Below are 22,593 nucleotides of genomic sequence, written 5' to 3' on the forward strand. Positions count from 1 at the left end.
GTTTAAATTTTTCTTTTGTTGCCTGTGTCTTTGGTGTCATATCCAATAAATCACTGCCAAATCCATAGTCATGGAGAGTTTCCCCTAAGTTTTCTGCAAAAGAATTTTATAGTTTTAGCTCTTGTGTTTAGGTCTTTTTATCCTTTTTGAATTTTTTGTGAATAGTGTAAGGTAAGTGTCTAACTTATTTTTTTCATGTGGATGTTCTATTTTATCACCATTTACTAGAAAACTGTCTTTCCTCAATGAATCATCTTTGCACTATTGTTGAAAATTATTCAATAAAGAAAAGCCCTAGAACTGATGGCTTCATTAGTGAATTCTACCAAACATTTAAATATCAAATATGCAAGATCAAATATGCAAGAGTTTGTTTCTGGGATGTCTGTTGTATTCCCTTGGTCTATGTATCTGTCTTTATTCAATTATTACACTGTTTTGAAAACTGCAGCTTTGTAGTAAGTTTTGAAATCAGAAAGTGTGAGTCCTCCAACTTTGTTTTTCTTTTTCAAGATTGTTGTGGCTGCTTGGGGTCCCTTTAGGCTCTGTACAAATTTTAGGATGGATTGTTTTATTTCTGCAAAAAATATTTTTGGAATTTTGATAGGGATTATATTGAATCTGTAGATAGCTTCGGATAGTATTTACATTGTAACAATAGTTTTCCAATCATGAACATGAATATCTTTCAATTTATTTTCATCTTCCTAATTTTTCCACCAATGTTTTATACCTTTTATTGCACAAGTCTTTCACCTCCCTTCATTAAGCTAATTCCTAAGTATTTCATTCTGTTTGATGCTATTATAAATAGAATTGTTTTCTTAATTTCCTTTCCAGATTGTTCATTGTTAGAGTATAGAAATGCAACTAATTTATGTGTGTTGACTTCATGTCCTACTACTTTTTGAGTTTATTAGCTCTAAGAAGTTTTTTTTGGTGAAATACTTAGGTTTCTACTTATGAGATCATATAATCTGCAAACAGAGATACAGTTATGCACCATAATGGACTACATTTGCGACAGTAGTCCCATATGGTTATAATACTGTGTTTTCATTGTACCTTTTCTGATTAGATATGTTTAGATATACAAATACCATTTTGTTTAATTGCCTATAGTATTTAATACAGTAACATGCTGTACAGATTTGTAGCCTCGGCGCAATAGGCTAAACCATATAGCCTAGGTGTGTAATAGGATATACCATCTAGGTTTGTGTAAGTACATTCTATGATGTTTGCACAATGACAAAATCACCTACCGACACATTTCTTAGGATGTATTCCTGTCATAAAGCAATGCACGACTGTAATTTTACTTTTTCCTTTTCAATTTGGATCCCTTTTATTTTTTTTCTTGTCTGATAGCTCTGGCTAAGACTTCCAGTACATTGTTGGATAGAAATGACAAGTGCAGGCATCCTTGTCTGATCTTGGAGCAAAAACGTTCAGTCTTTCCACCACTGAGTATAATGTTCACTGTGGATTTTTCATATGGATTTTATTATATTGAGGTAGATTCCTTCTGTTCCATATTAAGTGTTTTTATCATGAAAGGATGTTGGATTTTGTTAAATGTTTTTTCTGTGTCAACTGAAATTATTATATGGGTGTTTTTCTGTTTATTCTGTTAACCTGATGTATTACATTGATTTAGTTTCACATGTTGAACCATCCTTGCATTCCAGGACTGAATTCTACTTGGTCATGGTTTATAATCCTTTTGATATGCTACTGAATTCAATTTGCTAGTATATTGTTGAGGATTTTTTCATCAGCGTTCTTAAGGGGCATTGGCCTGTAGTTTACTTTTCATGTGGTATCTTTATCTAGCTTTGCTGTTAGAGTAATTATGTCCTCTTCAAATGTGTTAAGAGGTATTTCTTCCACTTCATTTTCTTAAAGGAACATTGGGAAAAAGGGTATTAGTTCTTCTTTAAATGTTTGGTAGAATTCACTAATGAAGCCATCAGGTCTAGGGCTTTTGTTTGTTGGGAGATTTTACTTACTGATTCATTCTTCTTACTAGTTAGTCTATTCAGATTTTCTGTTTCTTTGTGATTTAGTCTTGGTAGGCTTTGTGTTTTTAGAAATTTCTTGTTTTTGTTTTGTTTTGTTTTGTTTTGTTTGTTTTGTTTTATTGAGACAGAGTTTCTCTCTTGTTGCCCAGGCTGGAGTGCAATGGCACGGTCTCGGCTCACTGCATCCTCCACCTCCTGAGTTCAAGTGATTCTCCTGCCTCAGCCTCCCAAGTAGCTGGGATTACAGGCACCTGCCACCACACCCAGCTAATTTTTTTGTATTTTTAGTAGGGACAGGGTTTCCCCGTGTTGGCCAGCTGGTCTTGAACTCCTGACCTTGTGATTCGCCCACCTTGGCCTCCCAAAATGCTGTGATTACAGGCATGAGCCACCATGCCAAGCTGTGTTTTTAGAAATTTCTGCGCCGGTTGCAGTGGCTGAAGCCTGTAATCCCAGCACTTTGGGAGGCCGAGACGGGCGGATCACGAGGTCAGGAGATCGAGACCATCCTGGCTAACATGGTGAAACCCCGTCTCTACTAAAAAATACAAAAAAATAGCTGGGCAAGGTGGCAGACGCCTGTAGTCCCAGCTACTTGGGAGGCTGAGGCAGGAGAATGGTGTAAACCCGGGAGGCGGAGCTTGCAGTGAGCTGAGATCCAGCCACTGCACTCCAGCCTGGGTGACAGAGCGAGACTCCATCTCAAAAAAAAAAAAAAAAAAAGACATTTCTGCATTTCATTTAGGTCATCCAGTTTCTAGGCATACAGTAATTCATAGTACACTCTTATAATCACTTTTATTTCTCTAGTATCTGTTGGAATGCCCTCACTTCCTAATTTAATAATTTGCATCTTCTCTCTTTTTTTCTTAGTAGATATGATTAAAGATTTGTCAATTTTGTTGATCTTTTCAAAGAACAAAAGGTTTTGTATATTTTCTCGATTGTTTTTCATTTCTTTCATTTATCTCTTTTCTAATCTTTATTATTTCCTTCCTTTTGCTAGCTTTAGATTTGTTTTGTTTTTCCTTTTATAGTTCTTTAAGTTGTGAAGTTAGCTTGTTGATTTGAGACCTTTCTTATTTTTTAATGTAAGCAGTTACAAATTTCCCCACTTCACTTTGCTTTTTCTGTATCTGTAAGTTTTGGTGTTTTATGATTTAATTTTCATTCATCTTTAAGTATTTTTTCTTTCCTTCCTTCCTTCCTTCCTTCCTTCCTTCCTTCCTTCTTTCCTTCCTTTCTTTTTTTCTTTGAGACAGAGTTTCACTCTGTTGCCATTGGAGTGCAGCAGCATGATCTCGGCTCACTGTAACCTCTGCCTCCCAGATTCAAGCAATTCTGCTGCCTCAACCTCCTGAGTACTGGGATTACAGGTGCACGCCACCACGCCCAGCTAATTTTTGTATTTTAGGTAGAGATGGGGTTTCACCATTTTGGTCAGGCTGGTCTCAAACTCGTGACCTCATGATCTGCCTATCTTAGCCTCTCAAAGTGCTGAGATTACAGGCATGAGCCACCATGCCCAGCCTCATCTTTTTTTTTTTTTTTTGAGACAGAGTCTCACTCTGTTGCCCAGGCTGGAGTGCAGTGGCGCGATCTTGGCTCCCTGCAGGCTCCGCCTCCTGAGTTCACGCCATTCTCCTGCCTCAGCCTCCCAAGTAGCTGGGACTACAGGTGCCTGCCACTATGCCCAGCTAATTTTTTTTTTTTTTTTTTTGTATTTTTAGTACAGATGGGGTTTCACTGTGTTAGCCAGGATGGTCTCGATCTCCTGACCTCGTGATCCACCTGCCTCAGCCTCCCAAAGTGCTCGGATTACAGGTGTAAGCCGCCGTGCCCAGCCCCCAGCCTCATCTTTAAGTATTTTCTAATTTCTTTGTGATTTTTTAATTGATCCATTGGTTGTTTGAAAGTGTGTTGTTTGGTTTCTACAAATTGCGAATTTTTCTGTTTTCCTCCTGTTAATTTCTAATTTTATCCTGTTTCAGTTGGAGAAGATACTTTGTATAATATCTGTTTTTAAAATCTATTGATACTTAATTTGTGGTTTAACATATGATCTATCTTGGAGATTGTCCTGTGTGCAGTTGAGAAGAATGTGTATGCTTTTGCTGTTGGATAGAGCATCTTGTATATGTCTGTTAGCTCTAGTTGGCTTATTGTGTTGTTCAAGTCCTCTATTTCCTTACCTACTTTTGGTCTGGTTATTTAATGCATTATTGAGAGTAGAGTATTGACTCCATTTATTCTTGAACAGTCTGTTTCTCCCTTCAATTCTGTAAATTTTTTCTTTATGTTTTTTGATGGTCTGTTATTATTTGCCAAAATATTTATAATTATGATATCTTCTTACTATATTGAACCTTTTATTAATATATATTTTATAATATTTTATAACCTTTTAAAAATTGAATGTTTATTTTGTCTGATATTAGTATAGGGTAGTAATTTCCCTGTTCTAATTTGGTTACTGTTTGCATGAAATGTCTTTTTTCATTCTCTCACATTCAGTCTATTTGTGTCTCTTTTAGACCACATATACAGTCATCCCACAGTATCATAAGGGGATTTATTCCAGGACCCCTCACAGATAAAAAATTTTCAAGTCCCTTATATAAAATGGTATAGGTATTTGCATAGAACGTAGGCACATTCTCCCATATACTTTAAATCATCTCTAGAGTACTTATAATACTTAATACAATGTAAGTGTTGTATAAGTAGTTGTTATGATGTATCATTTTTATTTGCATTTTATTGTCATATTGTTATTTTTAAAAATATTTTCAATCTAGGATTGGTTGAAATGGCAGATATGAAACTCACAGATGCAGAGAGCCAACTGTAGCTGGACTTTTTTAAACCCAATTTGCCAATCTCTGTATTTTTATTATAGAGTTTAATCCATTTACATTTAAAATAATTACAGAAAATGGGGGGTCTTACTTCTGTCATTTTGCTATTTGTCTTCTATATGCTTTGTTAGCTTCCCCCACTTATTTCCTGCATTACCTTTTTATGTTTAGTTGATTTTGGATAGTAAAACACTTTACTTTTCTTCTCATTTCCCTTTGTGTATATTCTGTAACTATTTTACTTAAGGTTAATGTGAAAGTTACATTTAACATCTTAAAGTTATGATACTCTAATTTGAATTTTTTTAGGTTAACTTCAGTATCATACAAAAACTCTGCTCATTTACAGCCATCACTATCCCTTTCAGTTTTGATGTCCCAAAATTACATCTTTGTACAAATGTGTTTCCAAAAACACAAACTAACAACTAAAAAAAATGAATCTTTTCAATTTATGTGGAAGCGAAAATGTGGAGTTCTAAATCAAAGTTACAATAATGCTAGCTCTTAGAGCAATAATTTTCTTAAATGTATACTTTCTTAAATCACGTAGACAACAAAAAGTGGAGTTACAAACCATTGTTACAATAGTACTTTTTTTTTTTTTCTGAGATGGAGTCTCACTCTGTTGCCCAGGCTGGAGTGTGTGATTCTCCCACCTCAGCCTCCCGAGTAGCTGGGATTACAGGCACACACCACTTCACCTGGCTAATTTTTGTATTTTTAGTAGAGACAGGTTTTCACCATGTTGGCTAGGCTGGTCACAAACTCCTGACCTCAGGTGATCCGCCCACCTCAGCCACCCAAAGTGCTGGGATTACAGGCGTGAGCCACTGCACCCAGCCAGTACTGGTTTTTATAATAGCCAGTGTATTTACTTTTACTAAGATCTTTATTCATTTCATATGGCTTTGGGTTATTGTCTACTGTCCTTTCATTTCAACCTGTAGGACTCCTTTTAGCATTTCTTGAATAGCAGGTATAATATAAACAACTTTACAGCTTTTTTCCTCCAGACGTATCTAGGAATGTCTTAAATTCTGTCTCATTTCTGAAGGACCAGTTTTGCCAGATACAGGATTCTTGACTGACAACTTTTCCTGTTAGAATTTTGAATATTTCAGCCCACTGCCTTCTGGTTGCCAAAGTTTCTGAGGAGAATTCTGCTGTTAATCTCATTGAGGATTCCTTGTGTGTGATAAATTGCTTCTCTTTTGCTGCTTTCAACATTTTGTTTTGGTTTTGTCTTTCGTTTGATTATAATGTGTCTTGGTGTGGTCATCTCTGAGCTCATCTTATTTTGAGTTGGTTGAGCCTCTTGGTTGTTTGTATTCATGCCTTTCATCAAATTTGGGAAGTTTTCAGCCATTATTTCTTCAAATAATCTCTCTGCCCTCCCTTTCTTCTGGGACTCCCCAGTGTGTATGTTGGCCCATCTGATGATGTCCCACAGCTGCCTTAGGCTCTGTTTACTTTTCTTCGATTTTTTTTGTTGTTGTTGTTCCTCAAACTCAGTAATTTTAATTGTCCTATCTTCAGGTTCACTGATTCTTTCTTCTGCCTGCTCAAATTTGCCTTTGAATCCCTATAGTGAATTTTTTATTTCAGTTGTTGTACTTTTCAGTTCTAGACATTCTTTTTGTTTCTTTTTAGGTTTTCTGTCTCTTTATTGATATTTCTGTTTTGTTCATACATTATTTTCTTGACTTTCTCCATGTCTCCATAAGCTTCCTTAATATAGTTTTTTAAAAGTCTTTGTGTAGTAGATCTACCATATGGTCTTTTTCAGGGACAGTTTCTGTTGGTTTACTTTACTTTTTTTTTTTCTTTTTTTAAGTTTTAAATGGGACGCACCTTCCTGTTTCTTTGTATGATTTTTTATTTTCTTGAAAATTGAACATTTGAGTCTAATGTGGTAACTCTCGAAATCAGATTCGCCACCCTCCCAGCGTTTGCTGTTTTTGCTTTATTTATTTATTTATTTTTTATTGTTGTGACATTAACCTCACGTATAAGCTTAAGGTCTTCTAGAGTCTTTTCTGAGTGTGTGCCTTTCCCTTATCATATGCAGTGGATTTTCCAGTTTTCTCTCTATATGCCATTGCTTTTGAATGTTCTGCTGTTTAATGACTGGCTTCCAAAAAGGGAAAAAGAGAAAAATTAAAGAGAGGAAAAAAAGGGTGCTTATAGCCCTTTGAATCCCCTGAATGTCACCTCTGCCAGAGGGGGAGGGGCTTGCAACAATGGGTGGTGGTGCAAAAATGGCCACCTGACTCTGTGTCTGTACCTACATGAGCGGAAGCAGCAATCACCGATCAGAATACAAATCCCCAATGCTTAAAGGAAAGCATCCCTGTTGCCCATTTTGACTCCCACATGTTGCATGCAAGCTGTTCCAGGAACTCATGCACACTGCCTGCCACATGGGTGGAGGAGAGGAGATAGCCGCTGCAGGGATAAGAGCTTAAATTGATTGAAATTAACAGCAATTTACCATCCAACCCTTTCTCTAGAAGTTTCAAGCTTTTAATAGACTTCAGAGTTCAAAAATATTTGTATCAGACAGATTCCACCAGCAGGATTATTGTTTAGGTGGAGAGACAGATTTCTGGTGCTTCCCAATCTGTCATCTCTCCTAGCCTTCATTTTTGAAGAATATTTTCACTGGATATAGAATTTTAAGTTGACTTTCTTTTAACAATACTTTATAGATATCATTCCTTTGTCTTCTTGCTTTCATAGTTTTTGACAAGCTCATAGTCATTCTTAACTTTGTTTTTGCATATGTACTATTTCTTTTTTCTCTGGTATTTATGAGATTTTTTTTTAGCAGTTTGATTACAGTTCGTCTTGGTTTTCTTAGTACTTTTGCTTGGGAGTATTTGAGCTTCTAGATTCTGTGAGTTTATAGTTTTCCTCAAATATGGAAAAAGTTTAGCCATTAGTTCTTCATTTCTTCAAAATTTTTTGTATTGCTCTACTTCGGTGACTCCAACTACATGTGTTTTACATCCTTTGGTATTTTCACAAAGGCTGTGTTCATTTTTCCCCAGTTTTTCTCTCTTTGTTCTAGTTTGATAATTTCTATTGTTGTTTTCAAGTTCACTAATTTTTTTTCTGTGGTGTTTATTGTGTTTTTAATCCCATCCTGTGAATCACTCATTTAAAGTATTGAAAATTTTATCTCTAGAAATTTCATTAGTTCTTTTTTGAATATCTTTTATCTTTTATTCATTCGTTCTCTTAAAAAATACATTGTCACTTCTAGGTCTATTTCTATTCACTGATTTTTTTCCTAGTTGTGATGCACTTGCTTCTTTGAAGGTTTAATAATGTTTTACTGGATATTGGACATTATGAATTTCATATTGTTGAGGACCTAATTTTATTGTCTTGCTTAAATAATATTAAAGTTTGTTTTCACAATAGGTTAAATTACTTGCTGAATAGCTTAATTCTTTTTGGATTGTTTTTAAGCTTCCTTAGGGCAGATTTATAGGAGCTTTTATTCTAGGGCTAGAATAGTTCTACTCTTATGTTGTGACCCTGGGTGTTCAATAAGGACTCTCTGATCTAGCTGGTCAGAACTCAAACATCTCCCAACCCTGCTGACCTCTGAGAATTGTTCTTACAGCTCTCTCATTGTTCTTCGCTTATTTTTGTGGAGTTTTGCCTTACTCATGTGTGGCTCAGTATTCAGGAAAGACTTGAAAAACTGCAGATTTCTGCAGTTCTTTTCTCTGTGTGGCTCCCTTTTCTCTGGTACTCTATCCCACATATTTCTGCCATTTCATCTTTCTGAACTCGTTTCTCTGTCTCCTCAATTCCACAAGATTACTATGCTCTATACAGGATTTCCCTCATATCACCACACTCTGGAAAGTATTTCAAGGCAGAAATCCCTGGCAATTGTAATGTCACCTAATTTCCACCGATCTCCAGTGGAGTAAAGTCCCCTAATGTCTCTTGTTAAATGTCTGAGAAGAGTTGTTTTATAAGTTTTTTTCCACTCTTCCACTTGTAAGGGTGAGGAAAATCTCATCCTCATTATTCCATCATGGCCCTTTTTTTCTTTTTCCATGACCTGTTTTTCATGTCTGTTTTTTGGTTTGTTTTTGTTTGTTTGTTTTTTGTTTTTTTGCTGGAGGGTTGGCTTTTGAGGTCGTTTTCTTCTCCCTGAGTAATTTCTAAGTTCTGGCTCATTTTGTCAAATCATACAAATGATATCATCCCAGAACTATCTCTGCTTGACTACCTGAATAATTCATATCCTTTTCCCAGGTCTTGTTTTTATTTGGATCTCTTTTCCAGGTGCTAAACAAATTGATCTTTTAAATATGGATCTCCAAGGTTTTTGTCCTCTGTATCAGAGGGAATGGCTCTCTAGACTTAATGTTCTGTGGTTTAAAATCAATTATTTTTTATTTTTTAAGTGAATACACAAAAATGTATCTACCCTAATATTGTATATCCTTCAGTACAGTTTTCCTGGGGTGCTTTAGTTATGTTTGCCACATGCATTGGATAAAGACTATTTTTAAATTTCTCTTTACAAATTGGCCGCATAGTTGCATAAGATAGTTTGTCTTATAGAATGAAACTTCCCCCAAACTGTTACACAAGTAAATTTTCAAATTTGTCTCTGAATATCTGAACATGTTAACTGTACCCCCTAAAATCAACCTTTCCCAGAAAGATGATTACTTATCATCTGGGTTTGTTTTTGTTTTTGTTTTTTTGTGTGTGTTCACCATTTCAGAGGTGATTTTAAACATAGATTTCCAACATACGTTGTGTTCATCATTTTTCAAAATAACTGCTCTGAAGGGTGTAAAGTTGACCAGTAAGGTAACCTGAAAATAAATACACGTGTTTCTAGTAAAACCTCTTGCAAGTATAAGGATTTGGGTCAATATATAATGTCCTCTGACTGCCTCAGTACTTGTTGTACACCCCTACTACAGAGATGATAACTGTACAGGGTAACTTTCTGCTTGCATATCTGTGCTTTCCCACTGTGACACTCTACTAGGACAGGACCACAGGGCTATTTGTAACACAGAAAGATGTGATCAAGCAAGTTTAGTTTAGATGGTGGGAGCACACTTTGGAACCAGTCTGCCTGGGTTCACATCCTAGCTCTTATCAATTACATTGTGACCTTGAACAAATTACTTAGCTCTCTGTCCTTAACTTCCTTATCTGTAAAATGAGAATAATAATGTCCCTAGGACTCAGCAAAGTATGAAGGCATATTTTGGACTCAATAATCGTTGAGTGAATTAATGAGTAAACATACGAACAAATCAATAAGAAGAAAGGTGATTTTATTTAACAGGATAACATTTTCTTTAGAATTACTGAAGGAAATTATTGTACACATGTAACACTATAGTTTTTAAAAGGTCAAATTTTTCAAACAAAACATAAAGAAATGCAGACTGAATCTCTTATGCAAATCTCACTAACCTCCCATTCTTCCTTCCCACATTCTAGGGAAAAGATTAATGATGTTGAGTATTGCTCCTTCCTGTGGTGTCTGGGAAGGAGGGTAGTTATGTTTTCTCATCTTCTCTACCCTTTCCTTTTTTTCTTTTTCTTTCTTATTTTTTTTTCCTTTTTGATACCGAGTTTTGGTCTTGTTGCCCAGGCTGGAGTGCAATGGCGCGATACCAACTCACTGCAACCTCTGCCTCCCGGGTTCAAGTGATTATCCTGCCTCAGCCTCCTGACTAGCTGGGATTACAGGTGCCCGCCACCACATCCAGCTAATTTTTGTATTTTTGGTAGAGATGGGGTTTCACCACATTGGTCAGGTTGGTCTCAAACTGCTGACCTCAGGTGATCCACCCCCCGACCCCTTGGCCTCCAAAAGTGCTGGAATTACAGGCATGAGCCACTGCACCCGGCCTCCTGTACCTTTTCTAGTGGCAATGAAGTCTAGAGCAAACCAGTTGGCACATAGAAGAGGTGTGCTAGCTATGATAAGTTGTATTCCAAAAGTGAAATATTTTTCCAAAGACTACCCATGTGAGAATGGCTTAAACTCTTTGACTTCTTTTTTCTTTCATGGTGACTACAATTGTGGCCCACACCTTGCTCTGTCATTCATATATCCGAGTGAAAGAGGCTTGATATGGGAAGCAGGCCCCAAGATGAACATAGAATTTCAAGAGTTATTGAGGGGGCATCTGTAAAGAATAAAGGAAAGGAGCAGACATGGCCAGGGAAAGCCTTCAGATCACAATGCAGGACTGACAATCTGTTGAAGGAGAGGGAGCAAGAAGGAAGATTGATTGGATAGCAAGAGCCTCAAACCGTAGCGTAGCTCTGAGAAAGTCTCTGCTAGCCCAACAAACAGTTTTGGAACATTGATAACCTGTAGAGGAATTACACATTGGGCAGAATTGGGTGGGCCTTAATATTCCCACCATGCTCAGTCATTCACTGGAGGCTGTCTGGGAAGAGTGGCAAGTACTTTCTTGAAGGGAGGTATCAGTGGTGTACCTCCACATGGCTCTCTGTATCATAGAACTCGTGCTTGGAGAAGATCATTGGAGAATACCTGGTTAACCTACCTCCCTCTTTGACAAATGTTATCTGTGACATTCTGGATAAATGAGCATCTGTGTTATTTCAAAAGATATTCAGAAAAGATCACACAGTTTTCCCTAATGTTTAACATTAGGTACCAGAATTGTGTATGTGTGTCTAATCTCAATCCTCTAAGTTGTGATGTAAACCAGTTTTCTTTTCCTTGTCGTCGAGACTGAAGTTTGTGTGGATTTCTAAAATTAGGAAATAAAGCTTTATGTTGACTCTAGTGATCCTTTCACTTATGTCATCCCACATAAGGCAAGCTGGATTGGACTAATGAAGAACACTGTAAATAAATATTTCTTCTCTTTAAAGATGTTAGCAAGTAGAAATCTTTAAAACTGGAAAATGAGCTGGGTGCAGTGGCTCACGCCTGTAATCCCAGTACTTTGGGAGGTCAAGGTGGGTGGATCACAAGGTCAGGAGTTTGAGACCAGCCTGGCCAACATGGTGAAAATACAAAAATACTAAAAATACAAAAATTAGCTGGGTGTGGTGGCAGACGCCTGTAATCCTAGCTACTTGCGAGGCTGAGGCAGGAGGATAGTTTGAAACGAGAAGACAGAGGTTGCAGTGAGCCAAGATCGCACCACTGCACTCCAGCCTAGGCGAAAGAGTGAAACTCCATCTCTGAATGAATGAATGAATGAATGAATGAAGAAATAAATAAATAGAAAATGGTCTCAATTAGTAATAATTAATTAGAGTTAAATGACCTTCTAAAATCATTTCCTAAAGAAAGATTTTTGCCTTCCAAGTTCTCTCTTAATCTTTCATGAAGGAAAAGCCTCAAGATTTCTTGATGGTGTTTGGCAGCCAGGTGATGGTGATAGCAATAACTGTTAACTGAAGGATCATTCTCAGCAGAGGAATTAAGTGAACTGAGTGCTGTAGTCAGCAGATAAGGAGTAACAGCCTATTCCCATTAACTTGTTTCCAGACCTTGACCTAGTAATGTGATATCCCTGGCATGGGTTGGTTCCTTCAGTCATTCCTTCTTTATCACTGACTACAGTAGTTCCCCCTTATTCTCAGTTTCGCTTTCCACAGTTTCAGCTACCTGCAGTCAATTGCAGACTGAAAATATTAAATGCAAACTTCCAGAAATAAGCAACTCATAAGTTTTAAGTTGTGAACCATTCTGAGTACCATGATGAAATCTTACACTGTCCTGCTGGGGTGGGAATTATCCCTTTGACCAGTGTGCCTACACTGTACACACTGTACACCCATTAGTCATGGGCGTTAGTCAGCCTGCTCCTGACATGCAACCATGGACATCATCGTGGCTTAGTGATCGAAGATCACTCAAAGCAGATGACCCTACTTCTCATGTATCATCGGAAGGTCAGCAATAATCTAATGCCATGTCATAATGCCTAAGTCATTCATCTTCACCTCATTATTTAGGCATTGTGCCATCTCACATCATCTCAAGAAGGATACGTACAGTACAATAAGATATCTAGAGAGACAGAGACCACATTCTCATAACTTTTATTACAGTATATTTTTATTATTATTGTTGCTAATCTCTTACTATGCCTAATTTACAAATTAAGCTTTATTTTAGTTATGTATACATGGAAAAAACAGTACAGTTGGCTCTTCATATCTGTAGGTTCCACATCTCCCAATTCAACCAACCATGAGTTGAAAATATTGAAATAAAAAATAATAATACGACAATAAAATAATATAAAATTTAAAATATAGAACAAGCCGGCCATGGTAGCTCACTCCCAGCACTTTGGGAGGCTGAGGTAGGAGGATTGCTTGATCCCAGGAGTTGAGACCAGTCTGGGCAATATAATGAGACTCTATCTCTCAATTTATTTTAAAACATTTTTAAAATAGTGTAACACTATTTACATAGTTTTTAGATTGTATTAGGTATTGTAAGTAATCTAGAGATTATTTAAAGTATATGAGAGAATGTGTGTAGGTTATATATAAAATACTGTACCATCTTATATGAGGGACTTGAGCATCCATGGATTTTGGTATCTTCAGTGATCTTGGAACCAATCCTCCTCAGATATCAAGGGAGGACTATACAGAGGGTTTGGTACCATTGGAAGTTTCAGGTGTCCACTGGAGGTTTTGGAACATATCTTCCAAAGATTAGGGGGACTACTGTAATTTATTTTCTGTTTCTTACAAAAAGGAAGTAAAAGGATGGTAATATTGTTTGGATTTGTGTTCCCACCCAAATTTCATGTCAAATTGTAATATTAAATAAAAGTCCCAATGTTGGAGGAGCGCCCTGGTGGGAGGTGATTGGATCATGGGGGCAGACCTTCCTCTTTGCTGTTTTCATAATAGTGAGTGAGTTCTCATGAGATCTGGTTGTTTAAAAGTGTGTAGCACCTCCCCCCTCTCTCTCTTCCTCCTGCTCTGGCCATGTAACACATGCCTCCTTCCTCTTCCCTTTTTGCCATGATTGTAAGCTTCCTGAGGCCTCCCCAGCCATGCTTCCTGTATAGCCTGAGGAATTGTGAGTCAATTAGACCTCTTTTCTTTATAAATTACCCAGTCTTAGGTAGTTTTTTATATTATTATAAATGCAAGAATGAACTAGCATAGATGGTGTACTGGTTAACTTTATATGTCAACCTGACTGAGGTTTGGAATGCCCAGATATCTGATTAAACATTATTTTTGGGCTGGGCACAATGACTCACACCTGTAATCCTAGCACTTTGGAAGGCCAAGGCGGGTGGATCACTTGAGTTCAGGAGTTTGAGACCAGCCTGGGCAACATGGCAAAACCACACCTCTACAAAAAAAATACAAAAATTAGCCTGGCGTGGCGGCACTTGCCTGTAGTTCCAACTACTGAGGAGGCTGAGGTGGGAGGATTGCTTGTGCCAAGAGACAGAGGTCGCAGTGAGCTGCGATCATACAACTGCACTTCAGCCTGAATGATAGTGAAATCATTATTTTTATATATATATATATAAAATCTTCTGTTGGTTCTGTTTCTCTGAAGAACCCTGTCAAATACAGATGGAAACTAATATATGAGTCTCTACAGTGTTGTAATGACTCTTCTGGGGGTTTGACATAACTTATTTTAACAGAAATGCAGAGAGGGTAGGTATTGTTCACCCTGATTTACAGATGAGAAAACCAAGATCACAGATTTGTAAATGTGAAAGTCAAGATTTCAAATCTCAACCTGACTACAAGACCTATGTTTTAGCTGGGCGCAGTGACTCATACCTGTGATCCTAGCACTTCAGGAGGCCAAGGCAGGAGGATTGCTTGAGCCTAGGAGTTTGAAACCAACCTGGGCAACATGGTGAGACCCTGTCTCTTAAAAAACAAACAAAAAAAGACTTACTGTTTTTGCCATCATGGTTTCCAAACTGTGTTCCAGGGATCTTTGATGTTCCATAGATAGAAAGCTCTGGGTCTTCTACCTCCACATCAGTCAGAGAAATCTCCACTTCTGGGAACTCTGTAAAGGGTTTTTCCATAAGAATTATTCTGAAAATAAAGGGGACAGGGGAGTCCTGTGGCTTAAAAAGGAAAAATAATTTAGGAAATAGTTTCCTTATATCAAGCACTGTTCTCAAGATGTAACTGTGTTCCTTACTCATTTCTCTATGGAGACAGACTTATCACTAAATAGACCATCTTAGTGCTGTTATTACGCATGTTCTCAGAGAATATACTTAAAATAGAAGAAATGCTAGGTATGTGGTAGGAAAAATAATAGCCACAATATATTGAGCATCTGTCATGTGTCATGATCTGTTCTAGGTGTCTAACAAACGTAATCTCATTTAATCCCAATAACAGCCTGTTAGAAATAGAGCTTGGAGTTGTAAGGAAAATTAGCGCTTAGATAAAGGATTTTTCAGCAAAGCAAATTTATTTTTGTGCAGAGGGATGCCTCCTGTATGGCTGGTCATTACAAGAGCATATAGAATAAAGGAGAGTGAAAATTTTTATTTTTGACGTAAATCTTGTCCCTGTGCTCTTTCCCCACTGGCTAGGATTGGGCTGTATAATTTAAGCTAGACTTGATTGGCTAAACATTTAAACTTTTTTTTAGATAAGGTGGGCATGTAAGGGAGAGAGGAGAGAAAGGGAAGGGGTTGTCTGTGGCAAGTTAGAGAGTCAGTTTTTTAAAAAATAAGGAAAGGAATGTGAGCTGGTGTTGATAATGTCACTGGTATTGTGGCATGCCTGGGCATGTAGTAAAAGCAGAAAGAAAGAAGAAGGAGAGGTGGAGGGGGTATTGAGAATTAAAGAATAAAGGATTAATTAGGTTGTTTGAAGAGAAACCTTGTCATATCTTAAACAGCCCTCACCAAAGTAAGCAGGAGCATTCCCATTTCATATTTGTTAGAACTTAAGGGAACTTGACCAAAGTGATAGTTGCAGCCAGGAGCTGATCCAGGTTTATCCGGCCCCAGGGCTCATTTTCTACACCATACTAACTCTTGTGGCAACTTATAGAGGAGATTTATATAGAGGACTTATTATAACTCATGGGGGAATAGCATGCCCAACACTGAGCACATAAACCACCTCCACCTACAGGTGATGCCCAGGCAGTATTTTATTTTCCACAGTGCCTGCGTTCGTCTTTTCATCTGACTGTGCCTGTGAGAGGGCGCAGCACAATGCAAGCACATAGTGGGTCGACAATAAATGTTGTCATACTATGCAGGGAGGCACAGTTTAGTTCAGAGCAGTAGGTGATCCCCACCTGTCAGAGAGTAGAATATTGGAAGTGGAAAATTCTGAGCTGTTACACCATCTCCAGAGTCGTTGGTGGCTACCCATGCTAAGTCATTAGTCCTCTTTGTTTACTGCTGGCTGGCAGGTGAGGTAGGCTCCCTCAGCTACCCAGAGATCTCTGTGTCCTATTGCTCATCTCTCACATTATTTGCTGCCCCTTTCTTGTGTTTTTCTGCTTTAAACTTTGGTTACTGGGCTCATTAAGTACATAAATTGCCTAAAGGCATAACTATATTCAATGTGCCACAAATTATGGTAAATTTTAAATATATCTTCTTTGGGAAAGCTATCTTTTAAAAATTATAGCATTGAAATACATGACAATCTTACTCTAGGAAAAGACAAAGAAAATGAGGGGGGGTTCATATTTGAGAGTTGAGATGTTTCTTCTGCTTTGTACTGAAGCATCTCAGGTGGCATAAGGGTGGAGCTTAAATGAATTCTTGCCTTGTGTGTTGAATGCATCAGCATGTCATGTGTGAATTTGAAAAAAATATTCACCAGTGCAGATGGTGGCTGATGGGAGAAGGTACTCTGGGAAAAAATATTTATTCTTCTCCATTTCCTTGTGCAGTGCCACTAAGCTGACATGATCTTGACTACATCTTTTGTCCATACCACTGGACAGGAGGAATCGTAAAAGTTACACTAAGATGTTAGTATCCACTTTTCTAGTAGCATTCCCCGTTCTTTCCAACTCATCAGCTTGGGATTGTTATTTCTGTTTTACTGACATTAAACATAAGAAAGGTAAATTAGTAGTTTGATTAATTCAGAACGATCAAGATTCTGTAGTGTATTTTTCTAGTACTTGTTCTCTTTGGCTTAGCTACCAAACAACAGCAAAGTCTCAAATCCATAATAAAGCAAATCTCTAAAGGATTCAAGACCAGATAGGAGGTGAAACTTGTTGCTAGGAAGCGATTTCAGGGCTACTACCTCAGAAGAAGATGCTTAAGAAATGTAGCTTTTTTTGTTGTTTTTTGTTTTTTGTTGTTGTTGTTGAGATGGAGTCTTGCTCTGTCGCCCAGGCTGGAGTGCAGTGGCCGGATCTCAGCTCACTGCAAGCTCCGCCTCCCGGGTTTACGCCATTCTCCTGCCTCAGCCTCCCAAGTAGCTGGGACTACAGGCGCCCGCCACCTCGCCTGGCTAGTTTTTTGTATTTTTTTTTTTTTTTGGTAGGGTTTCACTGTGTTAGCCAGGATGGTCTCGATCTCCTGACCCTTGTGATCCGCCCGTCTCGGTCTCCCAAAGTGCTGGGATTACAGGCTTGAGCCACCGCGCCCGGCCTTTTTCAGTATTTTTTAAAATGACATTTTGTAACTGGTGATTTATTTAGATTAAGACTTCCATTTTAGAGCCTGAATTATCAGTAACATAGAAAGATAGAAGAGAAACCAGTACAAAAGATCAAGAGACAAAGTACAAGATTTGAATGAGGTAAGAAAAAAGGGATAATTTTCAGTTACATTTTCTAATACAGGTAAGGCAGACACCATAAGGATGCTCAAGAATGACTGAAAATAGGCAAAAGGAGAAAGCACACTTCTAGGAATATACATCCTATGATTGTGACCAATGGTTACAGAAAACCTTGCTAGGAGTAGTCAATCAGTAAAGAGCCCATTTACTAATGTATTTAGGATAAGTTGGTGTGTTGAAATTATAAGGATGATTTAAAGGCATTGCCTTACTAACGAATGAATGTAAAAATCAGAACAATCCAATAATAATATAAACTGCCACTTACAGAGCATCTTCTATAAGTGAGGAGCCCATATATGTCCAGGCCTCATTATCTTTATTTTTAATATGAGGAACTAAGGCTAAGAAAAGTGAAGTAACTAGCTCAGGATGCCACTGTTGGAAACCAGTAGAACAGGACTGGGAGGGCTGTTCCTACATACTACTCTGCATTTCCCAAGTTACCAAGTATAGATGTGCCAATTTCAGCTGCTTCCTGACTGGCCAAACCAAACGTGCAATTAGTTCATTTGACAGGTTGGCTTTTACAATGGAGAGGGGTCAGGCACGGTGGCTGACACCTGTAATCCCAGCACTTTGGGAGGCCGAAGCTAGTGCATCGATTGAGCCCAGGAGTTTGAGAACAGCCCGGGCAACATGGCGAAATCCCATCACTATTTTATATACATATATTATATTATATTATATATATATATTATATATATAATTTTTAAAAAATTTAAAAAATAAACAATGGAGAGGGGTCTGCTGCTTGGTGATAGTGTGATCATCAAAGAAATTGGCTGAATTTTTGTTGTGTTCCTAAGTTGTATTTTGATCTTAATTTTATCGCCTAATAGGTTTTTGTACATAAGAGAAAACTCACTTTGGCAAGGCTGAATAGAGTAGATATTAAAAGTAAGGGATTTAAGTTAGACTTGACTTAGAATCCCAGTGCTGACTGTGTGAACTTGGACAAATTATGTAACATATCTAAGCCTCACATGTCTCCTCTGTAAAAATAATGTAACAATAATTCCAATCTCATAGGGGTCCTAGAAAAACAAAATGAAATAATGCATCTAACATACTTACCATAGTCTCTGACATGTGGTAAGTCCTCAATATAAAGTAGCTGGTATCATTATGACTCCAATTTTTATTATTTTCAAATAATTTGGAAAGATTTCAATAATGCCTTATATTTGATAAGTGATTAAATTTTATAAAATACTTTCAAAATCACATTTTATTCCTGCCATGATGGCTATAACATAGGTAGAACAAGTGTTACTACATTTTACTATTGTGTAAATTAAGGCTTGGAGAGAAAAACGTATCTTATGAGCTATAAACTAGTTTTCCTAGATTCATAAATGCCCTGAATGATTTCATTATTGAGTTAGAAAATTATCATCAGAATTTGTAGGAAACACTGCTATTATATATAAAATTATTTATGTAAAATGCTTTTTACAGATCTTGAAAATGAGCCACGAAAAAAATGAAATGTTTGAAAGTGAGTGGTCAAAAGAGAGAGAGAGAGAGAAGCAGTTGGCATCTGGTCTTGACACTGCAGAGAAGGCCTTGAAAGCCGAAAGTGAGGTATTACCATTCAGGAAGCTATTTTCTTCTTGTTGTAGTTCTAATTTAGGGATTTCATGTTATCATTTTAAAATGAAGTATAACTGTACATCTCAGCTTGGGATGCCATAACCAAATACCACAGACTAGGTGGCTCAAACAACAGAATTTTATTTTCTCACAGTTATGAAGGATGGGAAGTCCAAGATCAAGGTGCCAACCGAGTCAGTTCCTGGTGAGGGTTCTCTTCCTGGCTTGCAGATGGCTACCTTCTTGCTCTGTCCTCACGTGACAGAGTGAGCAAGCTCTGGTGTCTCTTCCTCTTACTATAAAGGCACTAACCCTATTGGATTAAGGCCCCACCCTTCTATCCTCATTTGACCTTTATCACCTCCCTATCAACCCTATCTATCTCCAAATACAGTCCATATTGGAAATTAGGGCTTCAACAATATGAGTAGGGAGGGAGAGCACAATTCAGTCCATAGCACTATAGAATATGTGTTTCTATAATAATAATGCGGTAGCTCTGTTGTTTCTCCAAGCTGAGTTCTAGCACTAATCAAAGAGTCCTTTATTTAGCAGATGTTTGATTGTTGTAGTGTTGGGCTTATCTCTCTTATAGAGTCATGGACTTATCTCTCGTTTTAACCTCTTGTCCTGCCATCTTAGAAAGATCTATCAGGAGATACAATCAGCCTATATTTTGAAAAGAGACCTGGAAGTAAGTTCATAGAAGTCAAAATCAGTAATTTAGAGGATAGTGACACTCAATCAGTTTATAGTTTGCAGTGCTTCTAATCTCATCCTAATGACCTACAGGAATTTTCAGTGAAATAAGATAGGAAATCATTATCATTTACCCTCTTCCCGTGGTTTTGGGAGGCCACCCTCTACCTTCTTGCCTTTTGTCTAAGCCTTTCTAATCAGCATTTACCTTCCACTTTGACTTCAAGTCTTCGGGAAAATACCAAGCAGCTCCTCTCCTAAAGTAAATTTTATATAACCTATTCCCTTCATTGAGCACCACAGACTGACTCTCAACCCAAAGTCTTCCACCAATCAATCAGTGCACATCCTGTGTCATCAGTGTAAAAATCTGATAAAAATCTGCATTTAGGCTGGGCACGGTGGCTCACGCCTGTAATCCCAGCACTTTGGGAGGCCAAGGTGGGTGGATTACCTGAGGTCAGGAGTTCGAGACCAGCCTGACCAACACAGAGAAACCCTGTGCTAAAATACGAAACCAGCCAGGCGTGGTGGTGCATGCCACAAATCCCAGGTACTCGAGGTGGGGGCAAGAGAATGCGGCGAACCCACCCAGTTTGCAGTGAGCGGAGATCAGCAGCCATTGCCTCCAGCCTGGGCAACAAGAGCGAAATTCCATCTCAAAAAAAAAAGAAATCTGCATTTAGCCAAAGTGTTTTCTCTCATGGATATATATTTCTAAAAATCAAGCTGGGCACAGTGGCTCACATCTGTAATCCCAGCACTTTGGGAGGCTGAGGCAAGAGGATCACTAGGAGTTCGAGACCAGCCTAGGCAACATAGTGGGACACTGTCTCCACAGAAAAAAAAGAAAAAAAATTTAAGTTAGCCAGGTGTGGTGGCATGTGTCTGTAATCCCAGTTACACAGGAGGCTGAGGTGGGAGGATCACTTGAGCCCAGGAGGTGAAGGCTGCAGTGAGCTGTGATTGCACCACTGCCCTCCAGTGAGAGTGAGACCCTGTCTCAAAAAAGAGAAAAAAAAAGAGAAAGAGAAAAAACATCAGAGGATTAAAGAAAATCCTGGTTAATTAAGTCACTGAATATAATTAAATAAGCATAATTTGTAGTTAGGAACACAGAGTTTAAGCTGTGCATCAGGCCCCCTTATAGTCCCAGATACTTGGGAGGCTGAGACAGGAGGATGGTTTGAGCCCAGAAGTTGAGGACCATGATCACACCTGTGAATAGCTACCGCACTCTAGCCCGGGCAACATAGTGAGACCGCATCAATATAAATAAATAATTTTTTTAAAAAAAAACCACAGAGTTTAAAGTCTGACAGATTTATGGATTTGGAATCTCAGCTTTATACTTCCTGGCTATGTGAATTTAGCAGGTCACTTAAGATCTCTGAGCCTTACTTTCAACAATTCCCTTATAAGGTTATCAGAACATTAAAGGTAAACCACATAGCACTTTGTTCTATAAATGGTACTTCTAAAAAGATACATTTTAGAAACAGATAATATAACTATTGGCAGTCGTTGCAAGCATTGCCAAAGAATTTACCTGTATATAAGCCTTGCTTAATGTAGGAAGGACTCTAGAAACTAAATCTTTCAACCTGTGAATGATAGAAACTAAGAATGCTCAGTTTATTTAATTGATTTAATAATTGATTTAATTGATTTATGTAAACTTTGTTTTAACTACTAAGAAAGGCATCGGTCTGCCAGAAGGATAGGTTGGAATATTTAAAACAAAAAATTTGTCAGGACCATTTCAAGATTCATTCGTAGAAGTATTATATCTTTTATGGGGAAAATAGTCTTATTTTGTTTTACTAAATGTCTTCATTTCTTAATCAGGAATTGCAAAAATCAAAGTCAGAGCTTATATGCCTTTATAATGAAGTTCACAATCTCCCAAGGGCATCAGAAAGCAGAGACCATTTTTTAATAGCATGTGACCTGTTACGAAGAGAGAATTCTGAATTAGAAACAAAGGTGAGACTGAGTTAGGTATTTAAATGTTCAATATTTAACGTAGCTTTTATGAGGATAGGATACAAGGAAATTAATTTTAAGCATCAGATGATTTGGGAATTGGAGTTTCTTCTATTTTTATAGCATAAATTGCCATATACTGCCATATACTGTGGATTATGAGTCAAGCTATACGTCAGGATAAGTATTCAGACTTCAACAACTATTTGGCAATTAGGATTAATCTGCGATTTTTTTTACTTTAAATCAGCTTCCCACCAACTTAATTTTTGGAGCACATATTATAGTGTAAAATATTTATTTAAATGTCTTCAATTTAAAAATTTAGGATCAAAGTGTCTTTCTCAGTTACACTGAAAATTGGGCTTAGAATTAGGAAAATGTTCAAATATCCTGATTCAAGCTTGTTCCCTAAGTTTAAAATGGCTTCCAGGGAGATTGCTTGCGCCCAGCTGTAGCGTGCTATGATTGTGCCTGTGAATAGCCACTGCATTTCAGCCTGGGCAGCATAGTGAGACCACATCTCTTGGGGAAAAAAAAAAAAAAAAAGGCTACCTGACCAGGGCAAAGAATTCTTATCTAGTCCAATACTAGAC

At 37.7% G+C, this 22,593-nt stretch overlaps 1 protein-coding gene across 10 annotated transcripts in view; it reads left to right on the plus strand.

Annotated features, from left to right (window-relative positions):
- CCDC30 (coiled-coil domain containing 30) overlaps positions 1–22,593 on the plus strand; it is a 190,376-nt gene that overhangs the window by 52,948 nt on the left and 114,835 nt on the right. For 4 of the 10 annotated variants that reach the window (XM_021940150.2, XM_031667593.1, XM_009206254.4 and 1 more), the window contains 2 exons: positions 19,178–19,303; positions 21,860–21,997. The exons of 1 other annotated variant lie outside the window; for it this stretch is intronic. In XM_021940150.2, the coding sequence (XP_021795842.2) occupies positions 19,178–19,303; positions 21,860–21,997 (264 nt within the window). Of the gene's footprint in view, positions 1–14,788; positions 16,325–19,177; positions 19,304–19,907; positions 20,007–21,859; positions 21,998–22,593 lie in introns of those variants that run through there. 5 more of the 10 variants (XM_031667607.1, XM_017960443.3, XM_009206265.4 and 2 more) reach the window with 5 other exon arrangements.

The sequence above is a fragment of the Papio anubis genome, chromosome 1 (assembly GCF_008728515.1).
Source record: "Papio anubis isolate 15944 chromosome 1, Panubis1.0, whole genome shotgun sequence".
Taxonomy (NCBI): Eukaryota; Metazoa; Chordata; class Mammalia; order Primates; family Cercopithecidae; genus Papio; species Papio anubis.